The 16,887-nt window shown below is 49.7% G+C and overlaps 1 protein-coding gene and 2 non-coding genes across 7 annotated transcripts in view; 2 read left to right on the forward strand and 1 right to left on the reverse strand.

Moving 5' to 3' along the window:
- The window catches only part of RCSD1 (RCSD domain containing 1), a 29,452-nt gene extending 18,497 nt beyond the window's left edge, over positions 1–10,955 (forward strand). The window contains exons 1-7 of one of the 5 annotated variants that reach the window (XM_088158278.1): positions 1,162–1,555; positions 1,904–2,011; positions 4,464–4,553; positions 5,808–5,879; positions 7,160–7,354; positions 7,930–8,653; positions 9,475–10,955. In XM_088158278.1, the coding sequence (XP_088014404.1) occupies positions 1,493–1,555; positions 1,904–2,011; positions 4,464–4,553; positions 5,808–5,879; positions 7,160–7,354; positions 7,930–8,640 (1,239 nt within the window). In that variant the 5' untranslated portion in view covers positions 1,162–1,492 and the 3' untranslated portion in view covers positions 8,641–8,653; positions 9,475–10,955. Of the gene's footprint in view, positions 1–1,161; positions 1,556–1,903; positions 2,012–4,463; positions 4,554–5,807; positions 5,880–7,159; positions 7,355–7,929 lie in introns of those variants that run through there. The other 4 variants (XM_014882834.2, XM_014882835.2, XM_088158292.1 and 1 more) reach the window with 4 other exon arrangements.
- Positions 10,956–11,932: 977 nt separating this feature from the next.
- TRNAP-CGG (transfer RNA proline (anticodon CGG)) lies at positions 11,933–12,004 on the forward strand. Its single transcript has one exon. It is a non-coding gene; the product is annotated as a tRNA-Pro (tRNA).
- Positions 12,005–12,397: 393 nt separating this feature from the next.
- On the reverse strand, positions 12,398–12,469 carry TRNAP-AGG (transfer RNA proline (anticodon AGG)). Its single transcript has one exon. It is a non-coding gene; the product is annotated as a tRNA-Pro (tRNA).
- Between the last annotated feature and the right edge of the window lie 4,418 nt (positions 12,470–16,887).

The raw sequence follows: 16,887 nt of genomic DNA on the forward strand, positions 1-16,887 counted from the left end.
GGATCCTTTCCTGCTCTTTATTTTCCATAATCAGAGAGTCTGCAGCTGGCAGTTTCTGGAAGACACAGCCCCGTGGGCTACTGGTGCTAATCTTAGAATGGCATGTTCAGAGCTTCCTGCACCCGCAGGAGCCGCCAGCACAAGACACCCATGGAACCGTGCTGGCCTCCCAGCTCTCATCAAAGAAAGGCAGCTGTGTTTTCAGACTGAAATGAAAAGAAAAAGAGAGAAAGGAAAAATTCACCCCGAAAACAAGAGGTCGGAGAGGCCAAGAGGAAGTTCAGTGTCTTTTCTGGGTAAAGGGAAGGACTGTGAAAGAAGCTGTTGGAGAAAAATGGACTATGAGGGAGGCAGCCTTTCTGCCACAGGCACTGAGCACTTGCAGCTGCTTAGTTTCAACTGAGTCCTTACTTCAGGTATCCATTCTGCCATGCCCATGTATCCTGAGAGCTGATATGATGAGCCAAGCCTCCCAGTCCCTCCTGCATTCTCCAGGTTCATTCTTTGCTTCTTCCTCTTTCCAGCCTGCCCTTTCTTCACAGCAGGGAGACACAGCCTGCATCTTTACTAGTGTCCCTCCCCACTTAGCCCAGCCATCATTTTTCATGTGCAGCAGGTTGCCCTGCTCATCTGCTTACCTCACTCTTTCTTGCATTCCATTATCAGCCACTTTCCCTGCCTGTAATTACTCCAATGAAAGGGGAAAAGATGAGGGGAAGGTGCGTGAAGGTCACTGGGATGAGACAGCTTGATATGACTTCCTTGGATTCAGGAAAGCTATTCCAAAGTGTATGGGAAATTTAACAGGCAGTAGCAGACACCTACAGTGGCTTGTGGGCCTGGGAAAAAGAAGATAACGTTTGTTGGGAGCATTTATTTACAGCTCTCTGGGCAAGAGAAAGGCCTTCTTCCACGATGCCAACAAAAACTGAGAAGCAGAAAGGGCATTGAGGCAGTGGGGTGAGAAGTGTGGTGCTGGTCATGGGTTCATGGTGGTGGTACAGGGAGCTGTGAGGTGTGAGGTTCCTTACTGATGGTTCACAGCCTGGTTTCTTGTTCTGAGCTCTCCACCTGTAACAAAATCACGATTGTTATTCCTGGTTGGAATAACAGTTGTCGGTTAGTTATTCTCAGTTCCTCTGATTTGGTTTCCCTGGCATCAGATACTAGAGATGAAGAACAAAGGTTTCCTTTCATCAGCTTTGATGTCAAGGCTTTCTACTCACACTGCTCAATAGACACATAGAAACAAGAAAACAAGGTAAATGTGGGATGACACCAGGGCAGTGTGGTGTGGGAAGAGCTGCATCATCCAGACTTCAGCACAAACCTTCTGCTTCTCAGCCTGCTGTGGACCCAGGGGAGGGGAAGCTTCTCTCAGCCATGGTATTTCCTCCTTTCCCCCCCCTCCCCTTAGTATTTCACTGAGAAAAAAGCAGAACAGCAAGGGACACATCTCCAAGCAGATGTTGGCTTGCTGTGAGGACTGGCAATGGCTTCTCATAACAGAACCACTGGAAAAGCAAGGCTGGTGGTGACCAGGGCAGTAACAAAGGTATGAGAGGGCTGAGGAGGTGTATGGGAGTGTACATTACTGCCTGCTCCATCTGCTCACTGCAAGGATAAGAGGAACAGACACTTGGCTTGAGACACCTGGTTTGCTTCCATTGAAAAGTACTGAGTGTTTCAGCTGGAGCTGAAAGGCTCTGCATGAATCAGTGATTTTCTGGGATATTTGAAAATGCTGCTAAATCCTGTATTCCAAAACCTCTCAGGCTGGCTGATTGATGCCAGATGTGAGAAACTCTGCTTCAAGTCCTTGCTTACTCTTGAACTTTGTACCACATACACAGGCTTGCTTTTCCCAACCTTCACTCACAACTTCTTGTTCCTGGTTTGTCAGAACAGGCCAGCAGAGACCAACTCAGAGGTGGACAAGTCAGCATCACCCTCAGTGGCTCAGCTAGCAGGAAAGTTCAAAGAGCAAGCAGCCAATATCCCTGGAAAAGAGGTAAGCTGTTCTGCAGCCACCAGCAGGAAATTGAGTGGGAAGTTAATCACTTGTCTCTTCCTGCTGGAGCATCAGTGATCTGAGCATGAATCCACCTTGATTTTGGGTCTGCACAAAGGCTTCATCTCCTCTTGCAGTGCAAGTTGTGGCTGTATCTTCTGTGCATTGCTGATTGGTGGATGAGTGTTTCGGTAGAGCCATGTCTTGGGACAGACACTAACCAAGACATTGCAGAGCTTGGAAGGGTGCACAGATTTACCCAACAGCAGCAGACAGCAGTGCATGCATGTCCTGTTTGGGCTGGCTTTTGTGGGCAGACAGCAGCAGTGAATAATGAAATAGCCAATATTGATGGGAAAAGAAGCAAACAACAGGTGATGTAGTGTAGCAGCCAGTGCCAGGTCATCAGCACCTCACTCACAAAAGGAGCTTTTCTCCAGGTTATTACTTCTGTGTAGGTTTGAGAGAAAACTGCCTCTTTACTCACCTTCATTGCCTCTTCCCAATAATATTTCAGACTCTGTGCCTATCTCTGTCATGCTGAAACTTTATTTTAATGAAATCCCACTATGCCAAGCATTGCCTCACGCACTGACTTTCTTCAGCTATGCAAAACACTAGAATACGTCTCTTAAGAAGAAAGGAAAGTCAGTGTTATTTATGAAAGGAGGTTGGCATTTTCAGAGAGCCTCCTGTATCATGACACTTTTTTCTTTTAGAAGCATAAATGTTTGCTGGTGGCCCTTTTCAGGCACCTTTTGAAACTGAGCTGCTCCCTTCTGCCACTCAGCTCCTGATCCCAGCCTGGCCTAAGGGTGTCCTCCCTGTCACCCCTCCTGTCTTTGGCTGGGTGTAGTGGTGACCTCTGCCCTGCAGGGCTGGCATGCCATCATCTATCAGAGGTTAGCACTCCCAGGATTGGGGATATTCCCAGGATGAGAATAGCCAGTCTTTTCCCAAGCACTATTTTTTTTCCCTCCAGTCGCCAGCACAGCACTTCATTTGTCCCATTACAGTAATTTCCTCTTTTGAAGGTATGGGATTTAATTGTATTAAGTCCCTCACCCTTCAGAAGGCAGAAAGTTCCCAGACCTCTCTTGTGTTATCTGCAGACCTCTGCTGCTTCCAAGCCAGGGCAGCGTGGAGGGGCCTCACAGTGTGGAGAAACTCATTTTCTCCAGAGACAGAGGAGGACAAAGTTTCCTGTCTTTTCTCTCCAAGCCATCTGTCATTTCCCCACCAGCTTTCTCAAGCTGGCTTCAGATTAATGGCCCAAGGGATGGTCTTTAACCCTTGCTTGGTCCATGCCAGCAGAGGGGAATCCTGTCAACCAGGGAACCTCTGACACATCCACTGTGGCACAGCACAGCATTTCGTGGTTGCAGAATGGTGGGGTTTCCACAAGACACATTATTGCTTCCTGGCATGACACAAGGATAAGGACAGGGCTGTCCTGGGCTGCTTAGAGATGCAGCAGGGCCATGGCTGGGTGCAGCACCTCCAGAATTTAAGTGACATCAAGTGCACAGGTCCTCCAAGACAGCCAACTGTACAGAGGGCAAAGATGCCATAATCCAACTTTTCCCATGCCAACCTGTGAGAAGGTAACAAAATTATCCAAATACTTTATTGTGGATATTATCCAAGATTCCACATACTAGCCAGTTATTTTGGTTTATTTTTTTAACGCATGAAAAGTGTGTTAACAGCTTGGCAGGAGACTACAAACCTGGCATAAAAATAGAGACAACTTGGCTTCAAGACCAGAGCAATAGTTATGTGCTATGCATCCCTTCCTTCCTGTGGAGCTGTCTCATAGTTCTGACAGTCCAAGGACATTCAGAAGGAATTGATGTACCCTGCCATTAAGTTGCCTTGTTCCTTCTCCTCTGGAGAATCTATTTCTTAGTCAATTTTAAGGTTGCAGCTGAGGCCTTGTCCCTGTGTGCTGCTTTTCTTTATTCAAGAGAAACAAATGGGGCTGAAATTCTGAAAAAGTCAGAATTCCCCTTTTTGCCCCGAAAATATATCAGACATAAAGGAGGAAATCATGAACCAGGTAGGCAGCTGAGACTCATGGACAGGAAATCCTGGTAATGACAGGAAAGAGAACAGTAACAGCCTCTCCAGTGTGAAGGGGTTTCCAGCAGGATGCTTTGCACACACAAGTTTCTGGGAAGGCTTCTCCACCCTCCACAGCTTAGAAGGGTGTCTCTTGCACAAAGAAAAAGATACAAACTACTCTTCCAACACTAGGACTGGGCTCTAGATGCTACAAGCACACCCATGTGCTGATACCATCTTTTGCTGCCTTTGAATGACTCATTTGGGCAGGCTGAGCCCTGCCTCCCAAGCAGGTCACTTACACAGCATGCCCTTTGGTGCTTGAATTTCACTTCCTTTTTAAGAAACCTGATTTCCCTGCTGCTCAGTTGGTTGTTTTCTTTCTTAGGTACCACCACATAAGCCAACTAGGAGGAAACCACCCTGCTCCCTTCCCTTGTATTCCCACAAAACTGAGACAAGTGACAATGATGAGCAAGTGAGTATCAATTTAATAGGGGGACAAGGTCTTTCCTCTCTGCAACCTGTTCTCTCCTGAGACACGAATTTGGAGGTGCCAGAGAGGTCAGGCTGTGCAGCCAAAGCCATTCAATCATGCAGCAGCAAACCTGCCCCTGCTCTCACACGTGTCCTGACCCAGAGTCAGCTCCATGCTGCTCCCTGCTCCTGCAGCATGGATGCACAGCCCATGTCTACTGCTTTTGTTTGCACCCTTGGCACACTGATGGATCCATGCAGTTACCACTGTTCAGGAAACACTGGTATTTGTTGGATTTGAACACGGAGCACCCCCATGCTGTTTGTTGAGCGTAATGGGGTAATAGTTCTGCTCATGAGATTTTTCCATCTTCAGAAAAAGGGAATAATTAATCCTGATTGAACAGAGGGTTTGTTGGCAATACCCAGAGAATATTTCTTTAGGACCCTTGAATGAGCAGGTCCCAGTAAGCTGGCTGCTACTTATGAAATTTTACACTCTTTGGTCACTTCTGCCCTTCTGTATTTCAGACTATGAGGTCTACCCACCAAATTTCACGTTGTCACCTGCCCTTAACAAGCAAGTAGTTCTTTGTCCTTTTTATCTGTGAGCTACAGGCTCTTGCTGCCTCCATGCCAAAGGAACATTAAGTTTTAAAATGTTAGATTCCTTCCTTTTCTGAAAAAAGCAATATGTCCCTTCTCAAAGCAATGCTCTGTCTTTCTCAAGCTGCTTCCAGCCTTTTCATAGCTCTACCTTTCCTGCCATTTAGGCCCTTCCTGCTTAAACTAATTGGGTATCCTTTAACTTGGTTACTCAAATGGTTGTAGAAGGTCTTTCCCTTTACAGAAAGTTCACAATGTTTGCCAACATTAAGGCTTTAAGAGGTAGAATTTTAATCTGCCTGGTCCTGAAATAACAGCAGGGTAAACTGTGCCACAGGCTAGATACCTTAGTGGAGGCAATGTAGGAGGAGAGCCATCGTGCATCACCTAACTCAGACACTTCAGACAGCAGCCCTTTTTCCCCAGAGGAGGGGTACATGTATCTAGCCCCAGGATGGCTAGATAACACAAGGAGAATGGGGTCAGAAATGAAGAAAAATAAACTTTTGTGTGGAAACACTATATGAAGCTTCATTTGAGTCCTACCAGCAGTTTCTGCTTATCTCTTCCAAGTTATCTGCCTTTATTGCATTTCCTCTTTTTCACCTACTATGCTGTGATGTTTTCTGGTTTCATTTTATTTTTGCAGAAGCGGTCGCCGAATGCTTGCCCCATTCCCAAGGTCAAGGTGAAAAGCTCACCCATGATTGAAAAGCTGCAGGTAGGTCCTGGCAGAACCCACATGGCTTCCCCAGCAAATTAAAGCTGACTGGCATTGATCACAGCTGCTTCCTTTGCAGAGCAGCCACAGGGGAAGGGGATGCAGGAGCCAGGGGTGACAGCCAGGTAAAGGGTGCAGTGGCCTCACTGGGGAAGAACCAGCCCCAGCACACACAAAGAGGAAGGCAGAGCAGGTCTGGTAATGGTCATGGGCACCAGAAGCAGTGCAGTGATTCCCAGGTGTGCCCATAAGCATTGCATGGATCAGGATCATTTGGATCTGTGGAGTGCATGGACATGGCAGCAGCAATGCTTGAGCAGGAGCCTCAGTTTAAGTGAAGCCCTTGAGAGAAAGTGAGAGAAGCCCTGGCTGAGACATCCTCCAGCTCCTTCCTCACAGCAGTGTCACTCACACTGTGTCCCCTGCACTGCACCGGGGAGCTGTGACAGGCAGTGACAATCCTGGCAGTGGGGTGTGTGCTTCCAGGCTCCGGCTGTCCCGTGTGTGTGACTGGAAGCTCTGCACTGCACTTCCCTCATCTGGATTCCCGCAGCTGCACACAAACACACCCAGCACTTCCTGCCCTTTTCATGTTTCTGTGGTGCCTGATCTGCACTGCTGAGGGCAGCTCAGCACTCGATGGCCTCAAGACAGAGTGCCCTGCCCCTGCCAGCTGCCTGTCCCGGCAGCACGTGTCACTCCAGAGCCTGCTGGCCACCCTGACACAACCTGAGCCTATTCTTAGCACTGTCCCTCCTGATGCACCCAAGGACATTTGCCATGGGGAGCTTCTCAGTGAGAGGCCAGCGGGAAGTGTTTTGCCACAATTAATCACAAGCTCACTTCTTTCCATGGGCTTCTCACGACTGCACAAGTCGTTCTGCAAGACCTGCAGATCAGGCTGGAAAATGAGACCTCCAGCTGAGCACTCATGGGAAGGTTTAAATCTTGAACCATTGCTGGCTGTATGTTCAGATTTCTGCCAGCTCAGCCACTGCAGACTCTGGTGGCTTGGCTGGGTCACTGGAAAATCCCAAAAGGCCTCAGGATGACAAAAGAACATGTCCTGAGTTCCAGCTGCCAGGGAAAGACAAATGTCCAGTCATAATTTCTCTGCTCAGACTTGTTTGTTGACTGTGTCACCAGGAGAAACCCACAACTAGGAGGTCTGTGGCTTGTGACAGCTGAGAGATGTGACAGGGCAGGGGTTCCCCTGTGTGGTTATGGTGTGTAGCACATGCTGCTGTCACGCATGCCCTAATGGGGGTTTTTCATTGCAGGCCAATCTGGCTTTTGCTCCAGCTGCTCTGCTGCCGGGAGCGTCTCCTAAAAGTCCTGGGATGAAAGTCCTGGTTTCTCCATTCAGCACGCCTCCCTCAACGCCCACCAGCCCAGGGACTCAGTCCCAGCCCAGTGAGACACCAGTCAGCTTTGATCAGCCCCCAGAAAGCACTCAGCTCCAGTTCTACAACAAGGTAGGATATGCCTGCTAGGGTTTCTCCATTCCACACCACTTGCCTATTGCTTGAGGATGAAGAGGAAGAGGAGGCTGAGCCCTCAGTCCTGCTGTAAGAGTGTGTATCCTCCAAGAGAGGAGATCTATGCACCAGGTTCCAAACAGCCTTTCAGTGTAGCTGTGTGGAGTGTCCTCTCTGCCTGCCAGCAGCTCCAGCAGCCTTCCTGGCCCAGAGTGTGAAGGAAAGGGGACGAAGGGGCAGGACCCAGTCACCTCAGCTCGGCAGTAACGGGGTGCCTGGTGCCAGGGAGGGGCTGTGAGCAGGTGGTGCCACATGCCAGCGAATGTCTGGGGTGGCTGGGGCTCAGTTTAGAGTCACACAGGGCATGGCAGTTCCTCAGGTGTCACCCAGAGCACTTGAGTGAGGAGCCATAACCTGCATTCCCCGTCCCCAGCTGGAGTACAGGCTCCTTCCTGAGCCTGCCAAGAGTAGAAAAGGCTGGTACATCCCGTGGCATTTTCCCCTGCTGTGCTTTGCTGGTTTCCATTCCCACTCTCTTGACTGCTTCAATGTGTGCTTTTCCTGCCCCCCAGGTGCGGACACGAGGGTCCATAAAGCGCAGACCTCCCTCCCGGAGGTTCCGGAGATCTCTGTCCGAGTACGGAGACGGGGAGGATTTAGGGGTCAACCTGTCCTCTCCAGAAAATGGTGCCAGGGAAGATGAGGTCTTTGGGCCCAATGGCAAGACAGAGGAGGTGGAAACAGGGAGCAAAGAGGAAAAGAAAAAGTCAGGGTCTGATGAGAAGCCAGCGTCAAGGACAGGATCCAGCAGATCAGAGGATGAAGAAAAAGGGAGCAAAGAGCAGAAGAAACAGGCAGAGTCTGATGAGAAGCCCCCATCAAGGAGAGGATCCAGTAGATCAGAAGATGGGGAAAGAGGGGAAAAACAGGCAGAGGAAATTACTCCTTGCAAGAATAACACGGGGAATACAAAGGAAGAGGAAGTGTGTCATGATGCCCCAGGAGAGGAGAACTCTCCTCAGCCTCCCTCTGGAAACAGTGAGATGTGTGACAGTCCCCAGGGAGAAGAGCAGCAAAGCACTGCCTGTGAACAAGGAAAGGGGGACAAGGAGAAGGAGGAAGCTGAAGCTGAAACAAAGGAGAGCAGTGAGAGCACAGACACACAGAGAACATCAGACACTGAAGAAGCAGCTCTGGCACCTGAACCACTGCAGGATGCAGTGGGATTAGGGACTGCCAGCGAGCCTTCAGTGTCAGTCACGCAGGACCAGGGCACAGCGTAGCTGTGACACACAGGTAAGATGTGATGGTGGCTCCCAAGGCACCTGAGGGTTTTGCTGTTAGCAAAAAATGGCAACTGTGACAGAACACAACAACAATTTTGCTGCTCCCCACATGTCAAAAGCCTCAGATCTTAGGCCTGCAGAGACTGTGAGGCAGGGTACTCAAAATGACCAGCCCTCCTGGGTGGTGCTACAGAGAGGATGGAAAAGAAGCAAAGCTGATTCTGGATTCAGTATAATGGAGAGGCTCTGCTCACCAGGCACCCTCCTGCATTGCTGTTTTGAAAGCAATCTGAAAGTACTTGCAGTAAAAAGCACATTTCCCCAGCCATAACCATGTATACACTATATCGATATGACTCCTTATATATAAGTATTTATATGTGTGCACACGTTGTATGTATACATGTGTACATATATATATTCCCTATGTGTTTAGCTTGTTTGCTTTGCCAACAAATGCAGGGCACATCAGTTTAATGATCAGCTCTGAAAGTGTGCAAGCAGGGGCCTTTACCACTGAAATAAAAGAGGATTTCCGCTGGCTGAAGCAGGCCTTGTTCCATATATCTTCTTGTGTGTTCTGTAACCACTGATACCATAGCCAGATGCCTGAGGATGTGTCTCATCCCACCTCAACCACCTCCTCTTCAAATGCTTCCTTGGTTTGGCAAGGAGCAGATGAAGGAAGGATTCTGGTGCTTGGGCTGCAGCTCACCTTTGCCTCCTAGAACAGAAACCACCAAAGTGCCCCCAGGACTTCCCAGCACTGTCTTTGCTTAGACCCATGATTATTTTTCATTATTTTCCTACTTATTTTCCCCTCTCAAAAAGACATACCCAATCAGGGCAGAGGAGATTTAACATGTGGATAGGAGCCATCTAACCTAATCGAGGTGGAAGCGACTGGAAAACCTTCGGTGGCAGGAGAGGAGCAGAATGCAGAAATCCCCTGAGGTCCAGACTCATCACAGAGCTGAGTGACTGGTTCTCTGCTTTGCACCATCGTATTTTGGGACAGCTGGAAAAAGAGACTGTTTGCAATCTCGTTGGAGTTCAAGACTCAGGTGTTGGCTGGCATTCCTTGGTGATATTTGTGGACTGAGAGACCTGATAATTGCTGTCCTGGAGCCAACTGCCACCACCACTCACGGTCCTCCTGCTTCCTCATCCTGTTCCAAAATGTCTTCTTCTCCTCCCCTGCATTGGTCTTAGATGAAGTTCATCAGTTACGTACATACATACACGTATGGTGCCTTTTTGGTAGCTTCTTTTAAAGTACTTTGGGTTTTAAAACAGTATGTTTTATCCATATGTGCTGTATGGCAGTCAATGTGAACCCTGAACATAGGGAAAACTCCTGGAACATTGATCATAAAAACATATAAGTACAAAATTATAAAAATAAAATCCCTTTAAAGTGGGGCTGATCTGTGTAACAGCCACCTGTGGTAGGCTGGTAGGTCCTGCGTGCTTCAGCTTTGGGGTGCTTTTAGTGTGGTGGAAAATGACAACCAGCAGATTGTATGCAAAGAAAAGATGCTCTGAGTGGGTCAATAGGGCAGGTTGTCTTATCTGGCTCTGGGCTCCAGTCCAGATTTAGAGGACTGCTTGTCCATCAGTCTTTCTCACTTCCAAACTTGATCCAGTCTGTGTTGAAACTTCTGGGCTGTGGCCACCAAGAGCCGCTCACTATAGAAAGCATCCCAGCTTCCTGGAAACGGCCAATTAATTTTGTGCAGCTGCCTGAGTTTCCAGTGGAGTTGCCAGGCTGAATTGGCCAAGCTCAGGCAACCAGTCCCTCCAAAATACTTATGCACTGTGCTAGATTTGCATTCACTCCTGGGCTACTAAAAGTCATGGGCTAGCAGTCACTACGATTTTAATCTGGAGAGTATTTGGGGGAGGGTGGATGTCAGACCCTCACTTGACCAGTTTCCTGACAGCAGTGCCTGAAGCTGTGTTGGCCACATGGAACACCAGCAGCACTTGCCCTCCTGAATTACCATGGGCTCGTTGGCAAACATGACCTCCACACCCTTTTGAGCCATGCTGTGGAGCACTGTTGCCTTTGAATCCACTTTAATCTGTTTGCTCTAGCTTGTATTGCAGGGCAGGCTGCAGTCATTGGCTGCCCCCTGTTTCTTCACTCAGCAATGTCCCATCTGGATGTGAGTGGTTGTGCCTTACTGTACATGCAGATATATGGGTGCCTGTGTAGAGAACGTGTATGTGTGTCCCGAGCACGGGAATGGAAATATGGGGGAGAAAACAGAATAAATAAATGGTGGAATAAAGCCAAAGCAAAACAAAAATCTTTGTGTTTTGTTTCCTCCTGGAGAGATGAAGAAGCCCGAGGAAGAACGGACAGAACTGGTAGCAGCAGGCAAAAAAAAAAAAAAAAGGGTGAGATTTCCGGATTTCCACTGGCATTAGGACTTCAAAATTTAAATTTGATATGAGAGAGCAACTACTGAGGAACAGGGAGGACTTCTTGAAAAAAGTCTGGGATGCAGAGGCGTGGAAACATGAGGATGTCAGGAAGCATTAGCAGGACAGAGCGCATCAGGGACAAGCGGGATTCAAACCAGGGGGGTGCCGTGGGCTCAGAACCCCAAGGCGATGCCTGTGGTGGCTCCCGTGGGCACCTGTCCCGCCCGTGGATCGGCCCGGGACGGTCCGAGCGCTCCCGGGACACGCGGCGGGACCGGTGCGACCGCTCCGCACCGCCAGGGGGCGCAGCGCGGCGCTGTCCGGCACGAACCAAAGCCTCTGGGGCGGGGGGGTGGTGTGTGGGATGTCCCATTCCCCCCATCCCCCCGGAACGAGCTCGCCCGGCTTCCAGCGCCACCGTGCGCGCGGAGCCCGAGTGGGGATGGCAGTGGAAATGGGAATGGGAAGGCTGGGCTGTTCCTGCGCCCCTCGGATGAGCGCAGGAGCGAGGTCTGCGCGGGGGAAAGCAGCGGAGCACCGCGGGGACCGTTGCTCCTCCCGCGGGGACGCGGAGCCATCGCTAACGAGCGGAGCCGTAGGGTCGGGGGAAGGACGATGCCAGGAAAGGAACGGACGTCCAGGAAAGGACGACCCCGGGAAAGGAGACGGAGGCGGGGAGCGGAGAGAAATGGCCGCAGCCCCCGCAGTGCGGGAGAGCAGCGATGTGTTCCGGAGCGCTGGGCAAAGCCGCTGGTGGTGGTCAGCAAGGACAGACCCGCACAGACATTGACACGAATGGCCGGGGCGGGAGGAGGCGGGACGGCACTGAACTGCTGAGCTGGGAAAGTTCCTACAGAGCGGCTCGTTGGTCTAGGGGTATGATTCTCGCTTCGGGTGCGAGAGGTCCCGGGTTCAAATCCCGGACGAGCCCGCTGGGAAGGGGGCGCCGCAGCGCTCCCTATTTTGCAGCCCCGCGGGGCCCTGCTGCGCTTTTGCGCCTCAGGCCCGCCCGCAGCGGGACCGGGGACGCAGGGATGGCGCCGGAGCCGGCACGGTGTGCCGAGAATGAGCTGCTCGGAAGGGCGAGGAGCGGCGCCGCAGCGCTGTCTTGGTGAGGGGGAAGGCGGGGATCTGCCTGCCTGCCTGGGAAAAACGGGAGTAGCGACGCCCGGTGCGAGACGAAGACAAGCGGCCGGTCCTTGGTGAGTTCTTAACGCTTCTGGTTGCGCTGAAAAGGAACGAGTGGGTCTCGTTGTCAGTCCCGTCCGTGTCGCTTTGCTGTGTGCGGGAGCCGCCGCTGCGGAGGAGGAAAACAAAAAAAGCTGGGCTCGTCCGGGATTTGAACCCGGGACCTCTCGCACCCTAAGCGAGAATCATACCCCTAGACCAACGAGCCGCCATGAGGAGCGTTTTCTCTCCCCTGCAGAGGAACGCTGCGATGGCGCCGCGCAGCCCCTGCATGGGACAGCTCCAGCCCGTCCCAATCCCCGCCGTGTTCCCGCTTCCTGAGGGGGCACAGGCGCTTCCCTGTGGCTGCCGGCGCTCCCCGGGCTCCTGACGGGCACTGCGGCGGCCCTGTCTCCCTGCGGGTGCGATGCTCTTGTCTCCCTGCGGGTGCGATGCTCGTACGCGGCGAGCCACGGACCGTGGCAGCCAGGCCGCAAACCCCAGCGCGGCCAGGGGAAATTCGCGGTTCATTTCTATAATTTCAAACTGTATCACAGCCGAGTAGAGGCAGCGTTACTTTCCTGAGTAACAGGTGATGATTTTATGCAGATATGCTGAAACAGAGAGTCTTGGAACGCTGATGCTGGTCGGGGTGGAGGTCACTGTTACCTTGGCTTTGCTTCTGTGCAGTAACAGCCTCTAAACTAATTTTGCCTATAGTCCAATATATCCCAAGAAGCTGGGGGAAAGGTAGGAGGGAGAGACAGGAAGACAAATTGCTTCCATTCTATGTGCTTCCTTATGCATCGAGGTTATCAGGAAGACTCACGACTGAAATTGTTTCTTAGCGTCCATTCAGCACTGGAATAGCTCATCATTCCCAGCCTTTTCCATCCTCAGTTTTCCTGAGAGCACTTATTCTTGTAGAGTGGGTGATCCAAGACATTCTTCTCCATCAAATTATGACAAAGCCAAATTATGGAAGACAAGACTGAGAGGGGATCTCGTAAATATGTATAAATACCTCAAAGGTGGGTGGCAAGAGGATGGTGCCAAGCTCCTTTCAGCGGTGCCCAGTGCCAGGATGAGGAGCAATGGCCACAAACTAAATCACAAAAATTTCCACTCAGCATGAGGAAGCATTTCCTTGTGCTAATGGGCCAGAGCACTGGAACAGCTGCCCAGGAAAGTCATGGATTCTCCTTGTCCGGAGACATTTAAACCCCACCTGGACATTTCCTTGTGTAATCTGCTCAAGATGACCCTGCCTTGGCAGAGGGGTTGGGCTGGGTGATCTCCAAAGGTCCCTTCCAGCCTCAACAACACTGAGTCTGTGAAAAATAGTTCCCAAACTCTTCAAAGTCTGTATGCAATTACTGTGCTGCTGCCAGCTCTCGAGTTTTGAAAAAAACCCTGCATTTCTATTTAACCAAAGTAATCATGAGTGTGGCGTTATCAGCTAGTCACAGTTTCTCCCAGCTTGCAGAAGAAAAAATATTGCTGTATGGTACACACAATGCTTTCTTGTACAAATAGAACCTTTTTTTTTTCTTTTTTCTCTCATGTTCTCCTATTACTAATTCAAAATGAGTGTGTTGGGTGGGATATTTTTTGCAGGAGTGAATATCTCTGCACATTAAACAGTGCATGCTGTACAATTCCTGTAGGATGTACAGAGATGCAGGCTAAAGAGAAAACAATCAAAACCATTAAAATGTAAAATCGGTCTAAATATATTTTCTTCTCCTCCTAGAAGTTATTACTCCTTTTTTTAAACATCAAAATCCTCCTTGCTCTCTGTGGCAAGCTACTGGGGACCTCTGCAAAACAAAGGTTAACAAGGATAACAAAAGTCTGAATTTCTTACATACACAGCAAGAAGGAAGGAGATGAAATATGTGTTCCTCAGGGCAAATTAAGTTGTCCCAGCATCCCATTTCCTCTCTGGAAGTGGCAGAAGATAATAATTTGATCGTATCTATCTGGATAAAAAATGTTCTGCTGTAAGTAGACCTGATATTGTCCCAGGTGTTCTCTGTCCTGAACATCTGTGGTAGTACACAACAAACAGAGAAGTCGGAGCTGTTCCTGTGGCAATGTGATCTCAGCTCTGTCAGGGAAGGGAGAGTGTAGGTAAGGGCCATGTGTGGCCAAATCAGGTTTAGTACACAAAAAAGGAACATATGAGCTCTGTGAAGGACAGTCAATTTGAGAATAAGAAAAATGCAATTTTTTAAGAACTTTTCTTTTAGGTTTACTATCTTGCAAAAATACTCAGAAGGGTAAAGCTTGGCCTCTCCAGAAGACTGAACAGTTTTAAACTGTGCAGTACTGAAGGACCCGGAGGTAAACACTGAACTCTGGGCACTGAGGTTCTTCCATACTGGTGAGAGCACTTCCAGCCACCCAGGAGAGCTGTAAGTTTGGGTGGAGTTTCCATGGAAAGGAAGAGCTCTGAGGAAGTATTGACGGAAAAGGGCTTGGAATGAAAGTCTTATCACTGCCTGTCAGTTTCTGCTCTATTTTGAAAGCAGAGGTACTGATGAATTGCTAAGGACCCACCCACAAGGGAAGTCAAATGAGGTGCCAACCAAGCTAGGTGATATTTCCCTGTAAAACAAAGAGTTGCCTGTGTTGTTGATATTTATTCCCAAGAGGTGCCCTGGATTTCTGCTAGCCTGGGTTTCTAGAAAACACGTACGGCAGTTAGATGAGCAACATGCTCCAGAGCTCCCCTTAGGGTATAAATAATGGATGCTTAAGCTGTTACATTTTAAATCTCATGAGAACTGTAAGGTGGTGTCTGGCATCACAGCTGATGATAATGAAAAAAAATAAAAATCTGCCTGTGTTTTTGCAGGCTTGTTTTGTCACAGCCCTCCTCAGCATGGCACACAGTGGCCTTTCCTGTGGCCTCTCTCACCTGCAGAGGTGATGAGAGTGGCAGAGAAACTGGTGGCACAGGGATCTGGGCGAGGACCAGCATCCATGGAGCGAGCACTGGGCAGGGGCAGAGCATCCCACAAGGCTTCTTGAGGCTCAGGGATGCAGTGAGCAATAGCCTTGAGATATGACTCAGCTTGTGCAACTTCTTTAAAATGCATGTTTGGGAAAACACGGCACAACAAAGAGGTTCTCTGAAGCAAGGAGGAAGAGGGAAGGATGAAAGCTTGGTCTCAGGGAGTGTGTCAGCACTGGGAGTCCAGTCAGCAAGCCGAGGGAAATTCCAAGCAGGTATTTTTAGGTGAAAGGCAAAGGTGGTTGTGCGATCAGCGCAGCAGGAGAGCTTCTGAAGGAGCTTGTGCTTACAGGCAATGCACGCTGAAACAGGCTCTCTGAGTTAACAGGGAATAACAGGCAGGATTTCTGTGGAGGCAGGAGGAACCACCACTGTCTGTGCTCAGAGCTTGCAGCAGCATTTTGCTGATTCCCTTGGGACAAACTGGTGCACCTGGGGGAACTCGACGCTGGCAGAGGGGTTGGGACACTAAACGAGCACCAGAATCCGCTCCTGCTGTCACTTCCCTGTTGGAAACTGGGCTGAGTGATGCACAGCAGGAGACTTCCATAGCTGAGAGTGCTCGGATGCCACACCACACCATAGTGGTCAAACCACTGCGATCCTTATGGACCACAGTCATCCCACAGCTCCTGTGGTGTTCTTGACTACAAAGCACAACTCCACTGGAGTGACTTGTCAGTTTTGTGACTGTCACTGATTGTCCAGACAGGTCCAGTGCCAGCGGGAATGGTTGGTGCCATGCCTCCAAAGGCACTTGGATAAGCTTCCTGCACTGCAGGGTAACTGTCAGACAGTCCAGGGCTCCTGTGAGGAGCAGCTGAGGGAGCTGGGGATGCTCAGCCTGGAGAAAAGGAGGCTCAGGGATGACCTTATTACTCTACAACCATCTGAAAGGAGCCAGCTGGGGTTTGGCCTCTTCTTCCAGGGAACCAGCCACAGGATAAGGAGGACATGGCCTCAAGCTGCACCAAGGGAGGTTCAGGTTGGACATTCAGGGGAATTTCTTGACAGAAATGTTGATGAGACGTTGGTGAAAGGAATGATGGATTTGTCTTTACAATCAAGCTGTGGGTCTGCTGGTAGATAAGACTAGCACTGAAAGATAAAAGAAACAATGGGAAGGATTCCACTGATTGATGAATGGAGAAAGATATTTGCCTTTACAAACAAACTATAGGTTTGCTGATAAATGAAACTGGATATTGAAAGATGAAAGAAACAATGGGGAAAACCCATGAATTCCGTAAGAATTAAAAATTAAAAGGGAGGGTTATACATTAGAGGGGAATGTAGGTATCAGGCGTTCTGGGAAGTCTGTACGTCTCAAAGTACCTCAGCCAATGGGGAAAGAGAGGGAAATGCGGCCGGGAAATTAGGATATAAGGAGATTGCGTCCTCCAAAAATTAGAGAGACCCCAGGGGAATGCCCCATGGCCTCTCCCTTTATTCGAATAAAGTAACTGGACTCCTCTGTCTCCTTTTTGGACATAAACCTCTGGTGCTTGTGGCTTAATTTTCCTGACATTGGGATGGGCTACGCAGGGAGGTGCTGGAGAGGTGTTTAAGGAAAGGCGGGTCATGGCAGTCAGTGCCGTGGTCACGTTGACATGGTGGTGTTGGTTCAT

This window comes from Sturnus vulgaris, chromosome 2, assembly GCF_052056855.1.
Source record: "Sturnus vulgaris isolate bStuVul1 chromosome 2, bStuVul1.hap1, whole genome shotgun sequence".
In the NCBI taxonomy this organism is placed as follows: domain Eukaryota; kingdom Metazoa; phylum Chordata; class Aves; order Passeriformes; family Sturnidae; genus Sturnus; species Sturnus vulgaris.